General features: G+C 43.2%; 1 protein-coding gene across 2 annotated transcripts in view; it reads left to right on the forward strand.

The window, feature by feature from the left end:
- The window catches only part of LOC126259481 (methyl farnesoate epoxidase-like), a 335,865-nt gene that overhangs the window by 112,468 nt on the left and 197,494 nt on the right, over positions 1–25,903 (forward strand). For both annotated transcript variants that reach the window (XM_049956317.1, XM_049956318.1), the window contains exon 3: positions 2,850–3,068. In XM_049956317.1, the coding sequence (XP_049812274.1) occupies positions 2,850–3,068 (219 nt within the window). The remainder of the gene's footprint in view (positions 1–2,849; positions 3,069–25,903) is intronic.

The raw sequence follows: 25,903 nt of genomic DNA on the forward strand, positions 1-25,903 counted from the left end.
GATCGTTGTTTGGGAACATGAAGTCAATGGATGGTTGCTAAAGGCCTACAAGTAGCCAAATATAACCAGGACCCACCCCCTTCCATGTAAACACACCACACAATATCGTAGAGGTATCAACAGTTTGCACAGTGCCTTGCTGACAACTTGGGTCCATGGCTTTGTGGGGTCTGCGCCGTACTCGAACCCTACCATCAGCTCTTACCATTTGAAATCGGGACACGTCTGACCAGTTCACGGTTTTTAAGTGGTCTAAGGCCCAGTGGTCACGAGCCCAGAGAGGCTTGCAGGTGATGTCTTGCTGTTAGCAAAGGCACTCGCATCAGTCGTCTGCTACCATAGCCCATTAATGCCAAATTTCACCTCACTGTCCTAACAGATACATTCGTCGTACATCACACATTGATTTCTGCGGTTATTTCACGCAGTGCTGCGTGTCAATTATCAATGAAAACTCTATGCAAATGCCACTGCTCTCAGTTGTTAAGTAAAGGTCATTTGCCAGTGCATTGTTCATGGTGAAAGGTAATGACTGAAATTTTGTATTCTTGGCACACTCGTGGCACTGTGGATACCAGAATATGGAATTCCCTAATGATTTCCAAAATGGAATGTCCCATGAACCCGGCTCCAACTACCATTCTGCATTCAAAGTCTGTTAATTCGCTTCGTGCAGCAGTAACCACCTTGGAAAGCTTTTCACGTAAATCACCTAAGTGTAAATAATAGTTCTGCCAATATATGTTCTCTTACACCTTGTGTACACGATACCACAGCCATCTGTACATGTGCATATTGCTATACTATGAAGTTTGTCACCTCAGTGTAATTTCTGTTACACCCCAGAATAGAAATGGGGAAGGAATTAAATTTTTCTTAAGATCACACTAGCACAGCCACAGGTTATGTCAGACAGAGGTGTTGGCATAGCTGTGCAGCAGAAAGGAACAATAAGCGCTGTAAGTCGGTCATGTACATAACCACACACTGCTACATTGGTGCCAACCACCAAGCACAAGTTACACATTCAGCAAAATGTGCGCTGAGACAAACAGACAGAGACATCAATATTTGTTAGCCCTTGTGATGTGAAGAAACAAGCGTTACCTCAGATGCAATAACGCATTTCAGAGACCTAACACTGCAGTTAAGCACGTGCAACAACTTTTACTGTGGAACAAGGACTGCTGACTTCTGGTAAAGAAATGGGCCACATTCAGTCATAATGAAAAGAGATTCACATCTTACCTCAAGCCATAAATACCTCAGTTCCCCAGATGTGAATGCAGTTGGTCATTAGGGGTGATGGCGTTCATACCAATAGCATTCAATTCAGTAACGTTATGGTTTAGTGACATTTATGTTTTACATATTTCAGCAATTCTCATAAACATGCTGCTTGCAATTTCTGAGAAGGCAACATTCAGGTAACCATGACCTCTCACTCATCGGCCTTACCATTGGTAGCCATCTATCTCTTTGATGATATGGAGGCTGAGGGTCTTCCAACACCAGTACATCTCATGGTGGTTATCACATTAACATATCGTCACTGCAGGGTCAAAGAGCCATCCAGTGCCTCAGTTTCTAATCATCGTGGTAGGCACCTTGCAGGTGCTACAGCCTACATGGCCAATGGGGCCAGGATTGTCCAACTACATGAATTCCAGCAGCATGGTACATCTCAATAGGTCAACACAGATCATTGTCATCTTCCAGAGTGGGATTGAGGGTGCCCTAAACAGTGTAGGAACACTCTCACACTATAGCTCCACCTGCAGAAAGGCAGGCAGCAGCTCAAAGACATCAGCTGAACTGCTGGAGAAGTGGCACTGGTGACAGAAGCCAGGCCAACAACAGGAGTCACTGGAATTCCAGAACGTCCCTGGTATGAAATGTCAGCTGCTGGTGATGAGGAGAAACTCAATAGTAAATCTGAACCAATAAATGTTAACATGCTAATCATGTTTTATTAGCGCCAAAAGATATTCTACAGGCCCATATCCTGACAATATTGAGGTGTCTCCACCTGGCACCGCTACGGTTCATAGATTCTATGATAGAGTTACATCGTTGGGGGCTGTATCTATGCATCCCAGGAAAGTACTATTTTTTATCAGGTGAAAGCGGCTACCTTTAGTTTACATCTGTGATTTGAGATGTTTTAAGAAGAGTTTTATGTTTGAAAAAACTTGGCTGTTACTTTTGATGGTGTCTAATGGCACAGAAGCTTATGTGTTATACTACAGGACGATATAAATATTTTATATAACAGCAAGTACATGTTGTGTTGCCATTTATTGATTGGTTTCCTTGTTTTATAGCGTTTGTAATGGTAGTACATTGTCTCAAAACATATTCTGCTAAAAATTTCACACAGAAGACAACTGGTGGCTTAACATTCTCAGCATCAAAAATTCACGTGCTAAAATTATTAGGCCTAACATTACCATGAGCTACGGTTGTTGAATAATAAAGTAACAAAAATAAAGCGACATCTACAGAATATGGCCCATAGACGTCCGAATATGCTTGGATAAGTAGAAAAAGAAATACGTTGTGTTTTTCAAAACACAAAGTTTAAAAAACCAAATTTAATTGATGAAAAAGAATTCAACTGAAGCTTCCAACCCCAAATAGATGATTAGCAACGATGCCTTCTTTGAAAATGACAAGTCGAAACGCTTTTACCAATCACAACTTGTGCTTTGTCTCCAATGACCTCAATGTCGACGAGAAGTTATGCCCTGATATTTCTTTTTTTCTTTGTACTTGTGACTTGATACTGAATATCTTGTTGGGTAGAGCGTGAAACATTGAGCTGATTGGCAGGTGTATTGGCTGTGCAGGAGTAACGTTGGTGGACGGCAAGCTGTGGCAGGAGCAGCGCGCCTTCGTGATGCGCCACCTGCGCTCTCTGGGCTTCAGCGGGGCTGCTATGCAGGCGTTGGTGGGTGAGGAGGTGCGCGCCCTGCTGGAAGAGCTGAGTGACAGCCGTGGGAGACCGACACAGCTCAAGAAGCTGCTGCCGCCCTCCGTGCTCAACGTCATTTTCCACTTCTGCGCTGGTGAGTGTGCCCAAGCTTCCATCGACTGCTGACCAGTGTATAATTTGTGGTTCTTCCTCTTCTTCTCACTTAATTGATCCAGTCACATAAAATACGGAGCTGCAGTTGCATGTTGCTGTGGCATTCAAATTGTAACACAAGCTCAGCTTGCCAATGCGTTCTCAAGCTCTGAATTACTGCTCCCAGGACCATCGCGGCCTTTCAGTAGGGGTGTCGAAGTGGTTTTATAAAAACAATACTTTCGTGCATTTGCTTCATGAGTAAAGGAACAAGTGTGCGCTAGTATTGATGTCTAGCAGGCTGGCAATGAAGTGCTTTTACTATGGCAGTTAAATCCAACTATGTAGCTCATTTGTTTTTGTTTAGCAAAGAAATTTTGAAGGCAACTTTGGTCGAATACATTCGTTTTAAATTGTTGTTTGCATTTGTGATCTGTTTTTCTCTGTCAGCATGGACAAATCATTAAATGCAAGTACAAAACCCGATATCTCAAATGTATCAAGCGATTGTAAAGAGACGAACAGACGGAAATGTAGGAAATGGGACGACAGATTCTTGAATTCCGGTTTTAAATGTTGGAAATGAAGATCGACCTCAGGGTGTCATTTTTAAGCATGTTTCCCAATAAAATGAAACAACTATTGCATTCAAATCACGGTAGTGTGGTCAACAATCCATGAGAATACTCTTCCACAAATGAAAAAAAAAAACTTACACTAAAGATGTTACGATTCCTATAAAAGCTCTTCATTCATCTAAGAAAGTTGCATACTTTGTGGCAAAGAGAAAGAAAGACCTTATTCTACTAGATGCTCTGCACATGGTACCTATTATAAGTTACATAGGCATAGGTGCCAAGCCACTGGTAAGGGTACCTTTGTCAGATCATAGTACTAGCCATCGAATGCTGAATAAAGCTGACGACTGTAATGTTCAACTGCCTGAAAAACTCACAGGTAGTTGTGCTTCTCTGTTCTCTTTGATAAAGCTACAAACAACCACAATGATGTGCATCTAACTTATTACGTGTGGTTTAAAAATGACAAAAAGTTTCATGAAGGTCATCTTTGTGGCAGGAAAATAACTTTTCAAGCAAAAGCAGTCTTTTATGTCTGAAAGAACAGACACCAAGCAGATTCCGCAGCTGTGATATGTATTATGTAAATTGAAGGTGGAGGGGGAGAGGAAGAAAAGGAAAGGGATGGAACTGAAGGTATCAGCTGCATCGGGACTTTCTGTGTAGTGAGCGGCGACGAATGAAGATGTGTGCCGGACCGAGACTCGAACCCGGGATTTCCTGCTAATTAGACAGTTGCATTAGCCGCTATGCCACCCAGACACACACAGTGTTAATGGTAAAGTGCGCGGGCTATCTCGGTACGCGCCTCAGCTGACTCACCCTCCCACCTGGCGCCACCACTTTTCCATAGTCCCTGTCCATGTCCTCCATGCTCACTAATTTTGGATTCTCATTGGAGATCGAATGTAAATGTGCACCCGCACTGGTGGTAGTGCATTCATAGCCCGCTGAGGTGTAGCAATTATATGAATGTGTAGTGTCTGTTCTTTCGGACATATCACTTTGCAATGATAACAGGATAACTCAAAATATTTTGTTTTGTTATTCCTTTCGCACACAACACTCTTCCCTAAAAATATCTACACTTAGCCATTCTTTTTTGCCAGTTATCTTTGTTTAACATTCACACTGAAGCAACCATTGCTACATTACGTTTCCTCATTAATTAATCAGGTAATCACTGATCATGAAGGCCTTTCCATTTTCGTTCTACTATCAATATGCTTCTCCACGACAGTCACCGATTCTCAGACATGGTCTGTATCAAACATAAATCTCTTGATTAATCCCAAGCAGCTTTCTGCTAAATAACTAAAATATTTTCCGATATACAAACCGAAGTAACACTTTTTACTATTAATTTCACTTTCTACCAAGTTCTACACGTTATTCATATGGGCATAGCAGCGCGTGACCACTCCATAAGGAAGTTCAACATTGACTCTCCTTCTAATGCAAAGACCTTGCATTACCACCAGCGCTGGGGCGTTGTTGACATTATACAGCAAGACACTGCTTTTCAGAGAAACAGGTGCGAGCAGTTGAGGAAGGTGTGCAGTATCAGTGCGCTGTGACATCAAAGCTGTCAGTGTTCATTTATATTCCCCATACACATTTTTTTTTAAAAAATGCGAGAAAGCTGGTTTTTTTGATAACCAATAGAGAATAAAATAGAAATCCCACAAGCAAACAAATAATCGATGAACAACCCAACAATGTCTCCTTTCTGAGTTATCACATTGCAATCCAGCAGAAACATCATGTACATTCGCATTCTCTCGTCCCTTCGCTGAAAATTATGAACTTTACATTTTGTTTATGTATCTAATTAGATGGTAATCAACATACAAAGAAATCAACTTTGTCTTATTGCGAGAATGATTAGAAGAAAATATAAAAATTCCTTTCCGGCATGTACCACATCCTAATCATACTATTGTTAATGATTATTAATGTAAATCTATGTAAATTACGTGCAGTGATTGAACACAAAAGAAGTCCCATTAGCAAATCGTAAAGTTACTGAAAATACTTCTTACTACAGTATAACATACTTCAATACTACATTTCCATAACATCAGAAATTATGACATCAATGGTATTTTGTATTCCACTACTGCTCAGCCTAAGCAAACGAATATTATTGCTTCTCAGCATTTTATAAGGAATCAAGAATAATAATTACCGCGTATTGCTACATATATAGTAAGAGAGGCAAAAGTGGAAAATATTTATATCTCAAGAGCAAACAACATGATGTCACCATATATACTAGAAATAATTGTTTAAGTATATTTGTTATCTTAACACACAGAAATAAAGGTTTATTTTTGTGTAAGTAATGAAACACAGGTAGAAAATGTGGTATCTGCGGTTGAAAAAATAAAAAATATAATTAATACAAATTTTAGGACATTTTTGTGGAACAATACACTCACAAAATAAACGTATTTGGCGTATTAGTTAACCACACAACACTCTTAGCAATACAAACACCCAATGACAGAGGTACAAATTAGCTGATTCATAACGCCAGACGGCAGACGCCAGATGGGTGCGTTGAAAGTCGATTGTAGCCACAGAGAATAGAAGTAAATAGGCTGCACAAGATGTGTCAAGCTTCGCCCTCCATCTGTGTACCCACGACCACTGAGGTACTGGTCGCCCCACGCAAAACTTAGTTTTCACATAAAAAAATAAATACACTATTTTCGGAATCGCTCTTGTTCTCAACTGTGCTGTCTTTCTCATTCGATTTTGAGGAAACTATTCGGTAAAAAATACACTACTGGCCATTAAAATTGCTGCACCACGAAGATGACGTGCTACAGACGCGAAATTTAACCGACAGGAAGAAGATGCTGTGATATGCAAATGATTAGCTTTTCAGAACTTTCACACAAGGTTGGCGCCGGTGGCGACACCCACAACGTGCTCAGATGACGAAAGTTTCCAACCGATTTCTAATACACAAACAGCAGTAGAACGGCGTTGCTTGGTGAGATGTTGTTGTGATGCCTCGTCTAAGGAGGATAAAGGTCGGATTAGAGCCTATCGCGATTACGGTTTATCGTATCGCGACATTGCTGCTCGCGTTGGTCGAGACTCAATGACTGTTAGCAGAATATGGAATCGGTGGGTTCAGGAGGGTAATACGGAACGCCGTGCTGGATCCCAACGGCCTCGTATCATTAGCAGTCGAAATGACAGGAATCTTATCCGCATGGCTGTAACGGATCGTGCAGCCACGTCTCGATCCCTGAGTCAACAGATGGGGACGTTTGCAAGACAACAACCATCTGCACGAACAGTTCGACGACGTTTGCAGTAGCATGGACTTCCAGCTCGGAGACCATGGCTGCTGTTACCCTTGACGCTGCATCACAGGCAGGAGTGCCTGCGATTGTGTACTCAACAATGAACCTGGATGCACGAATGGCAAAACGTCATTTTTTCCGATGAATCCAGGTTCCGTTTACAGCATCATGATGGTCGCATCCGTGTTTGGCGACATCGCGGTAAACTCACATTGGAAGCGTGTATTCGTCATCGCCATACTGGCGTATCACCCGGCGTGATGGTATGGGGTGCTATTGGTTACACGTCTCGGTCACCTCTTGTTCGCATTGACGGCACTTTGAACAGTGGACGTTACATTTCAGATGTGTTACGACCCGTGGCTCTACCCTTCATTCGATCCCTGCGAAACCCTACATTTCAGCAGTATAATGCACGACCGCATGTTGCAGTTCCTGGATACAGAAAATGTTCCACTGCTGCCCTGGCCAGCACATTCTCCAGATCTCTCACAAATTGAAAACGTGTTGTCAATGGTGGCCGAGCAACTGGCTCGTCACAATACTCCAGTCACTACTCTTGATAGACTGTGGTATCGTGTTGAAGCTGCATGAGCAGCTGTACCAGCCGGCCGGAGTGGCTGTGCGGTTCTAGGCGCTACAGTCTGGAACCGAGTGACCGCTACGGTCGCAGGTTCGAATCCTGCCTCGGGCATGGATGTGTGTGATGTCCTTAGGTTAGTTAGGTTTAATTAGTTCTAAGTTCTAGGCGACTGATGACCTCAGAAGTTAAGTCGCATAAGCCATTTGAACCATTTTTTGTATCATATCTGAAGGTCACCAACCTGCATGCAGCCCTTCTGCACACACGTCGTAATGGAGACAGCACTGCGGAAGTACAGATGTGCTGGCCCTGCTCTCCACCCTCGCCTAGTTACAGCGGAACTGGCCAGGTGGGAGTGGGAACTGCGCTGCATTGTAGCCCCTGCGCTGTCTTCCGGCAGCTCCTCAGACGTATAAAAAACAAGAGCCTCAGTGTCCATATGCCCAACAACAGATCAAAATACGTGCTGGATGTAATACTGCAACTTTTGTAAATGTTGCAATTACGCAGTGCCAAAACAAAGAAAATTTCACGGTTAATTATGACATTCATCATTGCTGCTAGCCCAACACAAATGTAGTATTTTAACAGAAACAGTACAAATTATTGAATGAATCACTGTTCATAAATATTTCATAGTCCTTTTAATTGCAAGTGCCACTCATGCGTCTTGTGCCCGTACGAAATGCAAAATGCACACTGTCGACCTCCCATACCTCTTATTTCTTCTCCACTTGCACTGCATATTATTTACAACATCGTGAGTGATTAACTGACAATGTATCATTTCGGCTCTGCTTGTACCATTTCACACCGATTCACGCCTACTTGTTTCACTTGACCGATCCCACTCCTGTCACTGCACTTCTTTCTAAGCTTCTTTCTGTAAGGTGTCGAGTCGTAAAAAGTCCACACAGGAAACGGTGGCCGATGCGCAACTACCAGCTTTCGTGCAAAGCGCAGGACGAGTTCATTTGTTGGTTGGGAAGGGGAGGGAGACACTGTCTTGTCACCTATGGCCAGTCTGTGATTACAGAATCGAGGCGCACGCCCTGCAATCCCTATTAAGCGATTTTACAGGAACTATTCAGTAAAAAATTTCATTTTTGCTTTACTTGTAGCTTTATATGTCGGGCTGATTATGATGTGGCCATAGTTATTGTAATATTTCCTTGGATGTAAGGCAGTGCGCGAAATTCGAAAAAGTTAGAAATGAAAATCGGGGTAGGGGACGCTATGATTTTGCGTTTGGTGCACATTACATAATATGTTGCTGCATATGAAATTTAACAGAATTATTGAACTTTTCTTCAGATTTGGATGGAGGTATCCGTCTGTCACCTCTCCCGAGAAAATTGATCTGACGTAGCACACTCATTTGCGATCCCGCTGTGCCAGCAACAGCGCCAGAGACAAATATCCACAATATTCCTTGTATCTCATAGACGGGTTGAGATATCGAAATGAGATTTTGGCTGAAATGGTTCAAGTGGCTCTAAGCACTATAAGACTTAACATCTGAGGTCATAAGTCCCCTGGATTTAGAACTACATAAACCTAACTAACCTAAGGACATCACACACATCCATGTCCGAGGCAGGATACGAACTTGCGACCGTAGCAGCAGCGTGGTTCCGGACTGAAGCGCCTAGAACAGCTAGGCCACAACGGCCGGCCAATGTTTTAAAAGCAAGCCACTGTGTTCTGGGCAGAAGGCCTTACACGCCAGGAATGGCAGCAAATTAAGAACTGTTTAAAACTCGCTGCAACTTAAAAATTACAGGTACTGAAATATTAAAGGCAAGTAGCCACAAACACAGCAGACGGGATCAGACGCCAGGAATGGCAGTAAATAAGGTTTTAAGGCTTACTGCTAAAATACAAATATCAAATTAGAATTTTAAGGCAAATGACCACAATCACGGCCGAAGGCCTTACACGCCAGGAACGGCAATAATATAAAAAATTTTTGAAACCTGCTGTAAAACAGCAAATATAATATCAAAGGTTAATTAAAAAAAACAAGCAATTGATCCAGATGGTGCTCCAGGAACTGACCTCTCACAAGGTCTGGTAACAAACACTTTCGCGAGCGATGAGATAGGCAGCTAAGAGTTGCATTCATTTCACAAGATGGTAACTCACCAGAGAAGAGGAATCACCAACCGGCCTACAATCAAGAAAGCTGTCAAAATTACACGCCTTACCGGACAGCAGCGGCAAGGCGAGGAAACGTACACTGCCGTTACAAACACTAACCCCGCAGGACAGGTAACTGGGGCATTAGCGCCCACCAGGCAAGAAAAATTACCGCTGGTTGAATTTAACAAATCGTAACAAGTTGAACACAGTAAACAGTAATAAGAAGTGGAGGAGAGCTAATCAGATAGGCCTTCCCCAACCACTCCACTCGCTGCTCTTCGCCTCTGCGGCACTAGGAGCAGCAACACGAACCCAAGTCACTGGAGAATCGCGGGATATCACAACGGTGTAGGTTTCTCTACTTTGATTGAAATGCACTTATCTTAAAGCTTGCTGGATCCGTTTTACGACGAAGTCGTCCACCCTCGTGACCACAGCCCTTCCATCTGGCAGTCCATGCGTACCGGCAGCGGTCCCTGCGTGTTTCCGCACTGCGCCTTCCTGGCTTCTCCTCCGTACCCAACCGAAGTGGCCCTCTCACACGACCCGGAAAACAACGACGTCCGATGTCGCCCCAAATATAGGGCCACAGTTACTACATATCGATAACCGCCGCTGCTGCCACTGTAGGGCAGGCAACGCTTGCGAAACTGAGTGGCGCCCAGTCAACACGAGAAGAAGACAAACAACCACAACCATGCCAACTAAACGATACCGTCTGTCCTCCACCAGAGGGCGGAAACCTACAACAGCACCAACGCGAGCCGCAGCACGGCTCAACTTCCACATCTCAAGGACAAATCCAAGGACAAACCCAGCTAGCGACCTAACCAAACTTAATTTGATTAAGGTGAACTCGGTATTGCTTACCGTTATGGTTGTCCTTAACCAGAAGATTAACTGGGCTTAAAATCCGCATAATCGTACACGGACCCAGAAAATGGGGGGGGGGGGGGGGGTAAACTTACCAAGGTTGCCAACACGCACCTCCATCCCGGGAAAATTACGGGCATACATCTGATCTCCCGGCTTACACCTGAAGGCTTATCAATTACGGTTATAACGACCAGCTTGTCTGTTTTGGGCCCTGAGAATATTGCACCTCGCACGATTCCAGTTTTCTTTGACGATCTGAGGTGTGATCTCTGCAGAAATTAGATCTTGAATTCCCCATATGTTCGAGTGGGGGGAATTAACTGGATAAGCAAACATCAAGGAAACCGGAGTAGCCTTCGAAGCTTCATGGCTGGAGGTATTGGAGGCAAAGCTAAGACAAGGCAGCCTAGAATCCCACTTTCTGGGAGACTTCTAATGAAAGATAATCAGTGCGGATTTAAGGTTACGATTGACCCTTTCCGCAAACTGCCTCTGCGGATAATACGGGGTGGTAATTAGATGCTTAACACCGCTTTGAAAACAGAAGGCCTTGAAGGGAGCCGAAAGAAAGGCCGGCGCATTATCACTAACGATTTGCTTAAGAGAGCCCGCCGAAGTGGCCGAGCGGTTCTGAGCACTACAGTCTGGAACCGAGCGACCGCTACGGTCGCAGGTTCGACTCCTGCCTCGGGCATGGATGTGTATGATGTCCTTAGGTTAGTTAGGTTTAATTAGTTGTAAGTTCTAGGCGACTGATGACCTCAGAAGTTAAGTAGCATAGTGCTCAGAGCCATTTGCTTAGGAGGTCCAAAAACACTAAATACGTTAGTTAAATGCGCGTTGGTGGTGGCAGCAGTCACATTACGACTCGGAACGATCGCGGAAAACCTCTAAAACGCGTCAATAGTAACTAATACATACCGATAGTCTCTTTTGGTGCGAGCAAGAGCCCCACATAATCGATATAGAGTTTGTCCGTGGGGCAAGATTCACGCTCAGAATTAAGAAACCCCTGTTAAAGAGCGTTTTACGGTTTGTCCACACGACACAACAGACACCGAGAAACCATTTCTCTAACGTCTCGATCAATAGACGGCCAAGTTAGATGCTCCTTAATCTTCTACAAGGTCATATAGGTTCCTAAATGATCGCCAATCAACGTGTTGTGAAAATAATGGAAAACGGGGCGTACTAGGGTGCCTGGTAGACAGATCTTAACCTCCTTGGTACGTCCCACCTTTTACACAAAATGCCTTTCCTGATAATGTATTCATCCAAACGCTCCCCTGCCCAAAGCCGTTTCTTAACGGGTCCCCAAGTGGGGTTCTGATCCTGATGGTCGGCAATGTCACTAAACAAATGAGGAATACCGGCTAACATGACACAACTAAGATTGCCTTCCCAATCTTCTTGGGCGCCCTCACGACATGGTTGTTCAGTAAACATACGGCTGATGACGTCCGCGATCACATTCTCACTGCCTCTAATGTGCTTCACCTCGAACAGAAACGCCGAAATGCGTATCGCTCACTTCGCAATACAGCCAGTTTTACGCGGCCTGGCTAGCACCCAGCTTAAGACTTGATTGCTAGTCTCTACCTGAAATACTCTATGTTCGAGATAAAACCAGTACCTATCCAGCGCGAAAAGACAGCCATTGCCTCACATTCGTTAACTGAATATTTAAGCTCGGCGCTGGTTAACCGACGAGACGCATATGCTAGTGGTTGCCTTTGACCCTCGAACTCCTGGAGGTGGACTGCCAAATTCCCGCAATAGATGCGTCGGTTTGGACAATAAATTTCTTATTAAAATCAGGCACTCCAAGCACCGGAAGATTTGCTATGGCCGCCTTAATGTGGTCAAACGCGGCTCTTGAGCAGGTCCCCACTCAAAGTGCACCCCTTTTCGGCGCAGTTCATTTAAAGGAGCCGCCAGCTGGGCAAAATTAGGAACAAAACGCTAAAATAATTCGCCATTCCCATGAACTTGGCAATCCCTCGCTTATCAGTCGGCGGCGGAAGGGCTCTCAAAGCCTTAGTCTGTTCCAGATCAATGCGAATACTCTCGCCTGGTGACCTAAGGAGAATACCTGCTGCCTGGCTAACTTTACCTTATTGGGTTTAACAGTCAAACCAGGCCACTGAAATCTAGCAAAAACTTGCTGGATATGTTCCAAATGCTCTTGAAACGAACAACTATAAATTACCATATCGTCCAGGTAACTGAAAACACAGACTGATTTCAAGTCTCCAAGAATATTATCCAGCAATCGGGTAAGGACGGCCGCGCCAGTAGCCAAACCAAAGGGGACCCTATTAAACTCAAACAGATTCCAATCAGTACAGAATGCTGTAACGTGTTTACATTCTTCGGCTAAGGGAATCTGATAACAGGCTTGATTCAGGTCGAGCACAGTAAACCAATTACCCCAGCAAACCAAGTAAAAAAGTCATGAAGATTAGGTAAAGGAACCGATTCGAGGGCATCCTTCTTATTTAGGAGACAGTAGTCAACAACAGGCCGAATGTTCCGCCCCTGATCCTTAGGGATGAGGAATGTAGGGAAGGCATAAGTGGATGTAGATGGCCTAATAACTCCCTGCTCAAGCATTTTGGAGATCTTTTCCCTTAGTATCTTCATCTTAGGCGGTGAGAGACAATATGGGTACTGCCTGACGGGATTATGGTCAGACAGACGAATATGGTAGTCAAGAACATTATTAACCCCCTGTCTATCACAGAGAATCTCTGGGAACCTCTCCAACAAACGCCCTAGTTCAGAGACCTGCTGGGAAGAAAGATGGGTGAGATCAAACTCACTAACCTTAGCATCAACAGCCAGCATTCCCGCATCTCGATGCACCTTACGTTTAATACACTTACAGAACACAAATTTCTGACCAGAAGCGAACTTAAAGAAAAAGGTATACCCCGAATAATCAAAGACAAGACCAATTCTACCGATAAAATCACATCCCCAAATCAAATCGACCGGCAGCTCCTTAACCAAGGCCAAAGACAAGGGCCACAACAAATCCCCAACCGAGATCCTCCCTTAAACCAAACCATGCAGATGCAACACCTGTCCATTGGCAACCCGTCCAGGAGCGGCAACGCGGATATCGCTACAATAGCGAAGTTCTTCCCAAGAGGAGGGACGACCACGAAAAACAAAATGTGACATATCCGGCCCTCACATTCCCCTCAGGACAATTGAAACTGACTCCCATTCTGGCAAGTCGACTAACAAGGCCAAACAGACCGTCTTAACTCTTTCCACATATTGATGCAACTCCTTCATATCTTGCTGCAACTGCCAAATATAGCGACACTCGAGTTGTTTACGAACTCCCGTGGTCAATCTTTCGCTGATCACAAGTTCCCTCAACTGCTGCAACGAAAACCCTTCTGCCATAGCCCTGCATACCAGAGTCCTCAATTCGCCTCTACAAAATTACCTGATGCAAAACTTCAAACTCATCAGCATCTTGCTAAAAGCGAACCAACTTGTCAATTTGCTCGAGTAAGTCTATAGCTAATTCCGTCATGTCTCTAAACAGATGCACCAGGGGATTAGGAAATTTAGCAAACGCCCCGGCTAACCCGTCGGAGGACATAACGGCATTATTCCCGGGCTCGCTAGAGCACCTCCCGAAGATAACGAATCCTGCTCCCCCGTCCTCTTCCCATCAAGATCTAAACATGTGACCTTAAGCTACAATTTATTAACCAAGGACCCCAATTCAGCGGCTGAATCCTTATCACGATCCTTTATCTTTAATGCCCTTAAATGAGATATCCGGCTGGTTAAATGTATCAACTGTGCCCGCACCCTGTCTAACTGACTGCCAATACGCTGAGTGCCCTCTAAAAAGCCGATGTTGTCCTCAACACTCCTAACAGCTATAAACAAAAACTCAGTGCCTGTCTTTGTCTCACCCACAACATCCAGCGTGGCGTCAACCGGCTGGAGAACGATAGCATGCAAGCGGGCTGCTACCCTCAATGGACTGGCGTCTTATCACCAGCTCATAAGTGAGGTGGTCCTTCCTCAATAGGCCGACCCCGTGGCACTGTCTAAGCGCCATTACAGAGTTCATAACTTGAAACAGAACACAATACCAAAGATAGAAATCGTACAACACTAACAGACTTTAACAAACCAATCCAATAGTAACTGAAATGGCGATATTACAAGCGTAAGCACGCTCTGCTATCAGCTGAAATCTGGTGGTAGTCAACGGAAGACAGGATTCGGTTACGATTGTGAACGGGGCCGTAATCAGTTATTGTTGGTTGCCTTTTACAAGTAGACACAATTTATTTTAAACCAGTAATTCCAGACTCAACAACAAATAAAAAATACCACACGTTATTAACGAAGGAATAAACAACAGTGTAAATACACTACAGGCCATTAAAATTGCTGCACCACGAAGATGACGTGCTACAGACGCGAAATTTAACCGACAGGAAGAAGATGCTGTGATATTCAAATGATTAGCTTTTCAGAGCTTTCACACAAGGTTGGCGCCGGTGGCGACACCCACAACGTGCTGACATGACGAAAGTTTCCAACCGATTTCTCATACACAAACAGCAGTTGACCGACGATGCCTGGTGAAACGTTGTTGTGATGCCTCGTGTAAGGAGGAGAAATGCCTACCGTCACGTTTCCGACTTTGATAAAGGTCGGATTAGAGCCTATCGCGATTACGGTTTATCGTATCGCGACATTGCTGCTCGCGTTGGTCGAGATCCAATGACTGTTAGCAGAATATGGAATCGGTGGGTTCAGGAGGGTAATACGGAACGCCGCGCTGGATCCCAACGGCCTCGTATCACTGGCAGTCGAGATGACAGGTATCTTATCCGCGTGGCTTAACGGATCGTGCAGCCACGTCTCGATCCCTGAGTCAACAGATGGGGACGTTTGCAAGACAACAACCATCTGCACGAACAGTTCGACGACGTTTGCAGTAGCATGGACTATCAACTCGGAGACCATGGCTGCGGTTACCCTTGACGCTGCATCACAGGCAGGAGTGCCTGCGATTGTGTACTCAACAATGAACCTGGATGCACGAATGGCAAAACGTCATTTTTTCCGATGAATCCAGGTTCTGTTTACAGCATCATGATGGTCGCATCCGTGTTTGGCGACATCGCGGTGAACGCACATTGGAAGCGTGTATTCGTCATCGCCATACTGGCGTAGCACCTGCGTGATGGTTTGGGGTGCCATTGGTTACACGTCTCGGACACCTCTTGTTCCCATTGACGGCACTCTGAACAGTGGACGTTACATTTCATATGTATTACGTCCCGTGCCTCCACCCTTCATTCGATCCCTGCGACACCCTATATTTCAGCATTATAATGCACGACCGCATGTTGCAGTTCCTGTACGGGGCTTTCTGGATACAGAAAATTTTCGACTGCTGCCCCTGGCCAGCACATTCTCCAGATCTCTCACGAATTGAAAACGTCTGGTCAGTGGTGGCCGAGCAACTGGCTTGTCACAATACGCCAATCACTACTCTTGCTGAACTGTGATATCGTGTTGAAGCTGCACGGGCAGCTGTACCTGTACACGCCATCCAAGCTCTGTTTCACTCAATGCCCATGCGTATCAAGCCGTTATTACGGCCAGAGGTGGTTGTTAAGGGTTCTGATTTCTCAGGATATATGCAACCAAATTGAGTGAAAATGTAATCACATGTCAGTTCTAGTATAACATATTTGTCTAATGAATACCCGTTTATCATCTGCATTTCTTCTTGGTGCAGCAATTTTAATGGCCAGTAGTGTAATAGTGTTTTCAGTGAGTTACAATTTAGCAAATCACCAATAAAAACAGATACAACAGATAAAGTTTTATAAGCAAGCCACTTGCTTCTGGGCAGAAGGCCTTACACGCCAGGAAAGGCAATAATACCAAAAAAGTTTTGAAACCTGCTGTAAAACAGCAAATACAATGTTGTTGTGGTCTTCAGTCCTGAGACTGGTTTGATGCAGCTCTCCATGCTACTCTATTCTGTGAAAGCTTCTTCATCTCCCAGTACCTACTGCAACCTACATCCTTCTGAATCTGTTTAGTGTATTTATCTCTTGGTCTTCTTCTACGATTTTTAGCCTCCACGCTGCCCTCCAATGCTAAATTGGTGATCCCTTGATGCCTCAGAATATGCCCTACCAACCGATCCCTTCTCCTAGGCAAATTGTTCCACAAATTTCTCTTCTCTCCCATTCTATTCAATACCTCCTCACTTGTTATGTGATCTACCCATCTACTCTACAGCATTCTTCGGTAGCACCACATTTCGGAAACTTCTATTGTCTTCTTGTCCAAACTATTTATCGTCCATGTTTCACTCCATACAAATACTTTCAGAAACGACATCCTGACACTTAAAACTATACTCGGTGTTAAACAAATTTCTCTCACTGAGAAACGCTTTCCTTGTTCCTTGCCATTGCCAGTCTACACTTTATATCCTCTCTACTTCGACTATCATCAGTTATTTTGCTCCCCAAATAGAAAAACTCATTAAGCGTCTCATTTCCTAATCTAATTCCCGCAGCATCACACAGTTTAATTCGACTACATTCCATGATCTCCGTTTTGCTTTTGTTGATGTTCATCTTATATCCTCCTTCAAAGACACTATCCATTCCGTTCAACTGCTCTTCCAAGTCCTTTGCTGTCTCTGACAGAATTACAATGTCATCGGCGAACCTGAAAGTTTTTATTTCTTCTCCATGGATTGTAATTCCTATTCCAAATTTTTCTTTGGTTCCTTTACTGCTTGCTCAATATACAGATTGAATAACATCGGGGATAGGCTACAACCCTGTCTCACTCCCTTCCCAAGCACTGGTTCCCTTTTATGTCCCTCGACTCTTATAACTGCCATCTGATTTCTGTACAAATTGTAAATAGCCTTTCGCTCCGTGTATTTTACCCCTGACGTCTTCAGGATTTGAAAGAGAGTATTCCAGTCAACATTGTCAAAAGCTTTCTCTAAGTCTACAAATGCTAGAAACATAGGTTTGTCTTTTCTTAATCTATTTTCTAAGATAAGTCGTAGGGTCAATATTGCCTCACGTGTTCCAACATTTCTACGGTATCCGAACTGATCTTCGCCCATGTTGGCTTCTACTAGTTTTTTCCATTCGTCTGTAAATAATTCGTGTTAGTATTTTGCAGCCGTGGCTTATTAAACTGATAGTTCGGTAATTTTCGCATCTGTCAACACCTGCTTTCTTTGGGATTGGAATTATTATATTCTTCTTGAAGTTTGGGGTATTTCGCCAGTCTCATACATCTTGCTCACTAGATGGTAGAGTTTTGTTAGGCCTGGCTCTGCCAAGGCCGTCAGTAGTTCTAATGGAATGTTGTCAACTCCCAGGGCCTTGTTTCGACTTAAGTCTTTCAGTGCTCTGTCAAACTCTTCACGATGTATCATATCTCCCATTTTATCTTCATCCACATTCTCTTCCATTTCTATAATATTGTCCTCAGGAACATCGCCCTTGTACAGACCATCTATATACTCCATCCACCTTTCTGCTTTCCGTTCTTTGCTTAGAACTGGGTTTCCATCTGAGCTCTTGATATTTATGCAAGTGGTTCTCTTTTCTCCAAAGATCTCTTTAGTTTTCCTGTAGGCAGTATCTATCTTACCCATAGTGATATACGCCTCTACATCCTTACATACGTCCTCCAGCCACCCCTGCTTAGCCATTTTGCACTTCCTGTCAATCTCATTTTTGAGACGTTTTTATTCCTTTTTGCCTGCTTCCTTTACTGCATTTATGTATTTTGTCCTTTCATCAATTAAATTCAATATCTCTTTTGTTACCCAAGTATTTCTAATAGCCCTCGTCTTTATACCTACTTGATCACCTGCTACCTTCGCTCTTTCATCTCTCAAAGCTACCCATTCTTTTTCTACTGTATTTCTTCCCCCCATTCTTGTCAATCGTTCCCTAATGGTCTCCCTGAAACTCTCTACAACCTCTGGTTTTTCAGTTTATTTATGTCCCATCTTCTCAAATTCCCTCCTTTTTGCAGTTTCTTCAGTTTTAATCTACAGTTCGTAAACAATAAATTGTGGTCAGAGTCCACATCTGCCCCTGGAAGTGTCTTACAGTTTAAAACCTGGTTCCTGAATCTCTGTCTTACCATTATATAATCTATCTGATACCTTCTAGTATCTCCAGGCTTCTTCCATGTATACAACCTCCTTTCATGATTCTTGAAGCAAGTGTTACCTATGATTAAGTTATGCTCTGTGTAAATTCTACCAGGCAGCTTCCTCCTTCATTCCTTCCCCCCAATCCATATTCACCTACTACGTTTCCTTCTCTTCCTTTTCCTACTATCGAGATCTAATTACCCATAACTATTAAATTTTGGTCTCCCTTCACTATCTGAATAATTTCTTTTTTTAATCTCATCATACATTTCATCAATCTCTATGTCATCTGCAGAGCTAGTAGGCATATAAACTTGTACTACTGTGGTATGCGTGGGCTTTGTATCTATCTTGGCCACAATAATGCTTTCACCGTGCTGTTTGTAGTAGCTCACCCGCATTCCTATTTTCCTGTTCATTATTAAACCTACTCCTGCATTACCGCTATTTGATTTTGTATTTGAAACCCTACTCTCTTTCAAATTCTGAAGGTGGCAGGGATAAAATACAGGGAGCGAAAGGCTATTTACAATTTGTACAGAAACCAGATGGCAGTTATAAGAGTCAAGGGGCATGAAAGGGAAGCAGTGGTTGGGAAAGGAGTGAGACAGGGTTGTAGCCTCTCCCCGATGTTATTCAATCTGTATACTGAGCAAGCAGTAAAGGAAACAGAAGAAAAATTCGGAGTTGGTATTAAAATCCAAGGAGAAGAAATAAAAACTTTGAGGTTCGCCGATGACATTGTAATTCTGTCAGAGGCAGCAAAGGACCTGGAAGAGCAGTTGAACGGAATGGACATTGTCTTGAAAGGAGGATATAAGATGAACATCAACAAAAGCAAAACGAGGATAATGGAATGTAGTCAAATTAAATCGGGTGATGCTGTGGGGATTAGATTTGGAAATGAGACACTTAAAGTAGTAAAGGAGTTTTGCTATTTAGGGAGTAAAATAACTGATGATGGTCGAAGTAGAGAGGATATAAAATGTAGACTGGCAATGGCAAGGAAATCGTTTCTGAAGAAGAGAAATTTGTTAACATCGAGTATAGATTTAAGTGTCAGGAAGTCGTTTCTGAAAGTATTTGTATGGAGTGTAGCCATGTATGGAAGTGAAACATGGACGATAACCAGTTCGGACAAGAAGAGAATAGAAGCTTTCGAAATGTGGTGCTACAGAAGAATGCTGAAGATAAGGTGGGTAGATCACGTAACTAATGAGGAGGTATTGAACAGGATTGGGGACAAGAGAAGTTTGTGGCACAACTTGACTAGAAGAAGGGATCAGTTGGTAGGACATGTTTTGAGGCATCAAGGGATCACAAATTTAGCATTGGAGGGCAGCGTGGAGGGTAAAAATCGTAGAGGGAGACCAAGAGATGAATACACTAAGCAGATTCAGAAGGATGTAGGTTGCAGTAGGTACTGGGAGATGAAGAAGCTTGCACAGGATAGAGTAGCATGGAGAGCTGCATCAAACCAGTCTCAGGACTGAAGACCACAACAACAACAACAACAACAACAACCCTTTATTCAACTGACCAGAAATCTTGTTCTTCCAACCACCGAACTTCACTAATTCCCACTATATCTAACTTTAACCTATCCATTTCTGTTTTTAAATTTTCTAACCTACCTAAGCGATTAAGCGATCTGACATTCCACGCTCCGATCTGTAGAATGCCAGTTTTCTTTCTCCTGATAATGATCTCTCCTTGAGTAGTCCCCGCCCGGAGATCCGAATTGGGGACTATTTTACCTCCGGAATATTTTACCCAAGAGGACGCCATTATCATTTAATCATACAGTAAAGCTGCATTCCCTCGGGAAAAATTGCGGCTGTAGTTTCCCCTTGCTTTCAACTGTTCGCAGTACCAGCACAGGAAGGCCGTTTTAGTTAGTGTTACAAGGCCAGATCAGCCAATTATCCAGACTGTTTCCCCTGCAACTATAGAAAAGGCTGCTGCCCCTTTTCAGGAACCGCACGTTTGTCTGGCCTCTCAACAGATACCCATCCGTTGTGGTAGCACCTACGGTACGGCTATCTGTATCGCTGAGGCACGCAAGCCTCCCCACCAACGGCAAGGTCCATGGTTCATGGGAGGGGGGAGGGGCGGAATACATTAGCAAAAGTTATTTAAAAAAAACAAGCAACTGATCCAGACGATGCTCCAGGAATTGGCCTCTGAGAAGCTCCGGCAACAAACACTTTCGCGAGCGAGATAAGAGTTGCATTCACTACACAAGATGGTAAGTCGGACAAGTGGCAGTCTAACGAATGACTAATGATAATCTTGCTGAAGCTACCTGACGTCCGATAAACCAAATGCAACGATGGAACAATACGCCAAAGCCGGAACCAGCGGTCTGCACTACGTCCAGAATATTGTCCTTAGAACCCCCAGAACGAGAAAGGAATCATTACCACCAGAGTAGAGGAATCACCAACCGGCCTACAATCAAGAAAGCTGTCAAAATTACACGCCTTACCGGACAGCAGCGACAAGGCGAGGAAACGTACACTGCCGTTACAAACACTAACCCCGCAGGACAGGTAACTGGGGCATTAGCGCCCACCAGGCAAGAAAAATTACCGCTGGTTGAATTTAACAAATCGTAACAAGTTGAACACAGTAAACAGTAATAAGAAGTGGAGGAGAGCTAATCAGATAGGCCTTCCCCAACCACTCCACTCGCTGCTCTTCGCCTCTGCGGCACTAGGAGCAGCAACACGAACCCAAGTCACTGGAGAATCGCGGGATATCACAACGGTGTAGGTTTCTCTACTTTGATTGAAATGCACTTATCTTAAAGCTTGCTGGATCCGTTTTACGACGAAGTCGTCCACCCTCGTGACCACAGCCCTTCCATCTGGCAGTCCATGCGTACCGGCAGCGGTCCCTGCGTGTTTCCGCACTGCGCCTTCCTGGCTTCTCCTCCGTACCCAACCGAAGTGGCCCTCTCACACGACCCGGAAAACAACGACGTCCGATGTCGCCCCAAATATAGGGCCACAGTTACTACATATCGATAACCGCCGCTGCTGCCACTGTAGGGCAGGCAACGCTTGCGAAACTGAGTGGCGCCCAGTCAACACGAGAAGAAGACAAACAACCACAACCATGCCAACTAAACGATACCGTCGGGCCTCAACAGAAGGCGGAAACCTACAACAGCACCAGCGCGAGCCATAGCATGGCTCTCTTACCTATGGTTTTTTAATGTCAATAGGCATTTTTCCATTTAAAAAAGTATACGTTTGCACAAAAAAAGCACTTTCTAAGTGTCATTACAATATGTTTATTCGCTAACAGTGCGACCCCCTAACTACCAATCCACAGTGTGAAAACTGCACCATAAATAGCAATTTCTGTTTCACAATAGTTACTGCGCAGCTTTTATGTGATTCACCCTGTATATTAAATCTGATTTCACAGCAGCCTATTGGGTATTTAAATATGGTGTTAATGGGTTAAGCAAAATCTCTTCTGTAAAACTCAATATTGATTTCACAAACAACAATCGTGTGAAACCAGATTCCTCTGTTTGTTCACGAGACCCAGAAAACAGTAGATACCGACCCCTAGGACGGTAAATTGTTCCTTGACTTTCGGAAGGTATTCTATGCAGTTATTTGCTCTCGTGTACTGGGAAAATACGTAGGTACAGAAAATGATACCAGCTTTTTTTTATTGGACTGAGCAGTGCCTAGCAGAATCTCCAGATGTGAAAGCAACTTTGGGTGCACCTCAAGGAAGTGTTACAGGCCCATTACTGTTCACAATATGTACATGGTTATTCATAAGTACCTATGCTGTTCCAAAAGGTGACTGCAAGAAAACAAAAACACACAGAAAAATGACACAGATCAGTGTATAGCGCATCCCTACGAGTTTCGATTCGTAATACGTGCCATGGTGTCGTTACGGAGCTCGCAACTACGTCGTCGCAGGCGTTTCACAACATGTATGCAAATCAACCACTCTGTATTGTCGCATGGAATTGGTTTGTGCCTACAGGTAGGTAACCAGTGTACAGGTTTTAAGGGCAACATGATGTCTTTGCACATTACTAGGTAGTAGCATCAGTGACTTCAGTTAACTGCATGCACATGTTGCCGTTTGACATGTTGCAAATGGCATCTATATTAAACATTTCAAATGTGAGTTAAGAACTTAGAGAGATGCTATGTCCACTGATAGGTGTCTGTTTTTTGTATGTTTTCTGGTTTCTACACAGTCTTCTTGTGAAATTCAGGAGGTAAAGTACGCACAGGATATGGTGGCCGGTGCACAGTGACGAATATTCGGCCGAAGAGCCAGGCAAGTTCCTTCGTTCGTTCTGGACGGAAGGCCGCCACTGTTTGCCTGCACTCGGGCAGTTGGCGACACGCTGCACTGACATAATCGAAGCACATGCCCTGCAATCTTTCTGAAACGATTTTACAGAAACTAATCTGTAAAAGAATTCATTTTTGTGTCATGTCACTTAAAGCTTAATATGTCAGCTTCTTGATGAAGTGCACATCATTTTGTTATTGGTCATAGTTATTGTAATATATGCATTTAAATAAGACACTACACGAAGTTCCAAAAAGTTTGCAGTTAAAAATAGGGATCCGTATTTATTTGCGGTTGGTGCATATTACACCATATGTTGCTGGTTATGAAATATAGCTAATATTTCAGTTTTTATTTAGAATTGAGTGGAGCTCTCCATCTGTCACTAATCTAGAGGAAATTGATATTATGTAGCACACTCCTTTGTGACCTCCTGCACCAGCCACAACGCCAGAATGAAATATTTATAACATTCCTCATAACACTTAAATAGTTTGAGATCTCAAAACGAGATACTGATACTGATGATAGTACACAAAAAGGAAAGTATTTTGTTATATGGTTAATATGTGAGACTTCATTACTAACTATGTTATTCAACTAACTACAGACTGTTTCGATGAGACAGTTTAATTTTTAAGTGCCATCGGTAGCTGGTGAAATGAGAATTGCTATGGATTTTGGAACAACATAAGTGAAGACGTTACACGTTTAGTTTTGTACCAAGGATGCGCTTTTTCATAAGCTATTGACGATCCTTGTCCTTAGTTCCTCAATAAACTTAGTAAATCATTGTTTAACGATTCTGATGCAGCTGCATCTGTACAGCACTTTACTGAAGTGACGTTTGTAAACTCCGCTGTGTTTTGGCGAAAGAAGCAAATTTTAAAATGGCAAAAAGAGAAATGTTGGCGTACTGAAATTTTGCCACTCACGGTGCTTCTCTTAAAGTTACAAATGGTTGACATGGAAGGTGAAAATAAATCGCTGCTTTCGCTGCGTATTAAGCCAAATTCTTTTTCGTTGTTAACCAAGCCAGAGGTGACAGTAGATATTTTTGGGTGGTCACCATGCAAGAGTAGGTGTGGTAGGGCGTAACACAATATTTACTAAAATACAAGTGGAGGTTTCAGTTTAGAATGAATTTCCCCTCCAGCATACAACATTTCCCCTACAGTGCATTGATGGCCAACCCACAAGCCCCACCACTACCACTCTCCACTCTTTGACCAGCCGACTGCGCGTCTACCAGCCACGTTATTCTGCATGAACTCTACTTATGAATAACACTGTGTAAACGACCTAGTGGTACTATAGGAAGACTGTGCTGTTGTACAAACAGAAGTTTCAATCTTAGAAAATTGTAGCACAGTTGTGGAAGACCTACAAAAGATCGGAATTTGTTGCACAGAATCAGAATGGTTCCTTGAAAGGGCACAGTTGATTTCCCCCCGACCTTATTCACTATTCAAGCTTGTGCTCTGGCTCTAATGACGTCATTGATGGTACATCAAACTCAAATCGACCTTCTCACAATCTAAAATGCTTTTATGTCTCACTTGTTTTACTACATCTTGAATTTTGTTCATGTTGTAATCTGTTTAAGTACTTTAAGCCAATTTGGATGAGAATTTCGTTTTCATTATTCCACTTTACAATCTTGTATTTCTCCAAAGTACAAAATTCTATATAGATATTTGTTTGCTTCCATTAAAAACCAGATAGTCAAAATTGCTTCCCTGCAACCTTTTTTTGCAGCGAAACGGATATTTGAGCAATATATCTTCCTTTTTTTCTTTCTGTCATCCCTATTTTGTTCTAGTTAACAATTTTAGAGAGTTATACGTAATTTTTTGGGTGTAGAAATTCCATTTACCTATTTTTATTTGAGACTGTTCCCTTACCTCCAAAAAATAGCTTCATCGCCGACACTTGTCCTGAATATGAACCTCTACCGATCTCTAGCACTGACACTTTTATGAGTACCATTTCGGCATCCATCCCGTGTCCACACATTACTGTAACACATCAATCTCTCCTTCCACACCTCAGTATAACATATAATCGCCTCCCCTGACCTCATCGTGGAAACGATTGTTTAGTAACTCCACTTCAATGACGTTGTTTTCGGTAACGTTATCATTGCTATCACGCAGTGAAGGTAATGACTGTCTCTTGCCGATGCTATATTGTACATACGACTAGAAACTCTTGGAATTTTCGACAAGTTTCCGAAATAAAGTTTTGCTGTGGAAGCTGGTAAAAGCATCTCGCACTGAAAGTTGGATCTAGTATTTGAGCTCTGCAAACAGTTGCCAATCTTGGAGACTGTGCGTTCTTTAAAATCAGGCATACTTTTTAAGTTGTTTCTACAACAGTGCCTTGACGTTTTTTGTGTACCACAAGGGATCTGTTCCATATCTTATTAATTTACGTGATATAAAATTCTCAACTGTCGTCAATAATATTTCTTTGAAGTTAAACCATATTTGGTTGACACATACATAGTATGGAAAGACTGGCGACTGTCTCTGCGGAAGGCCTCATGCGAATTTTTATCTTTCTTTAATAGATATATTTTGCTCTTATTTTTCGCAGTTTTGTATGGTTCAATATTCAGTCTCGCTACCTTGACCTTGTGTTCAGTAATTCTTTTAATTGACATGATGTTCTTCGTTTGTTCACGACTGTACACGGCTAGCAGGTCTTGTATGTCATTGCAACCATTTGCAGTTTACTGTTGTAGCCACTTCTTTTGTGTAGTGGACTCCCGATCTATTAATAGATCACGAGTCC

Source organism: Schistocerca nitens, chromosome 5, assembly GCF_023898315.1.
Source record: "Schistocerca nitens isolate TAMUIC-IGC-003100 chromosome 5, iqSchNite1.1, whole genome shotgun sequence".
NCBI lineage: Eukaryota > Metazoa > Arthropoda > Insecta > Orthoptera > Acrididae > Schistocerca > Schistocerca nitens.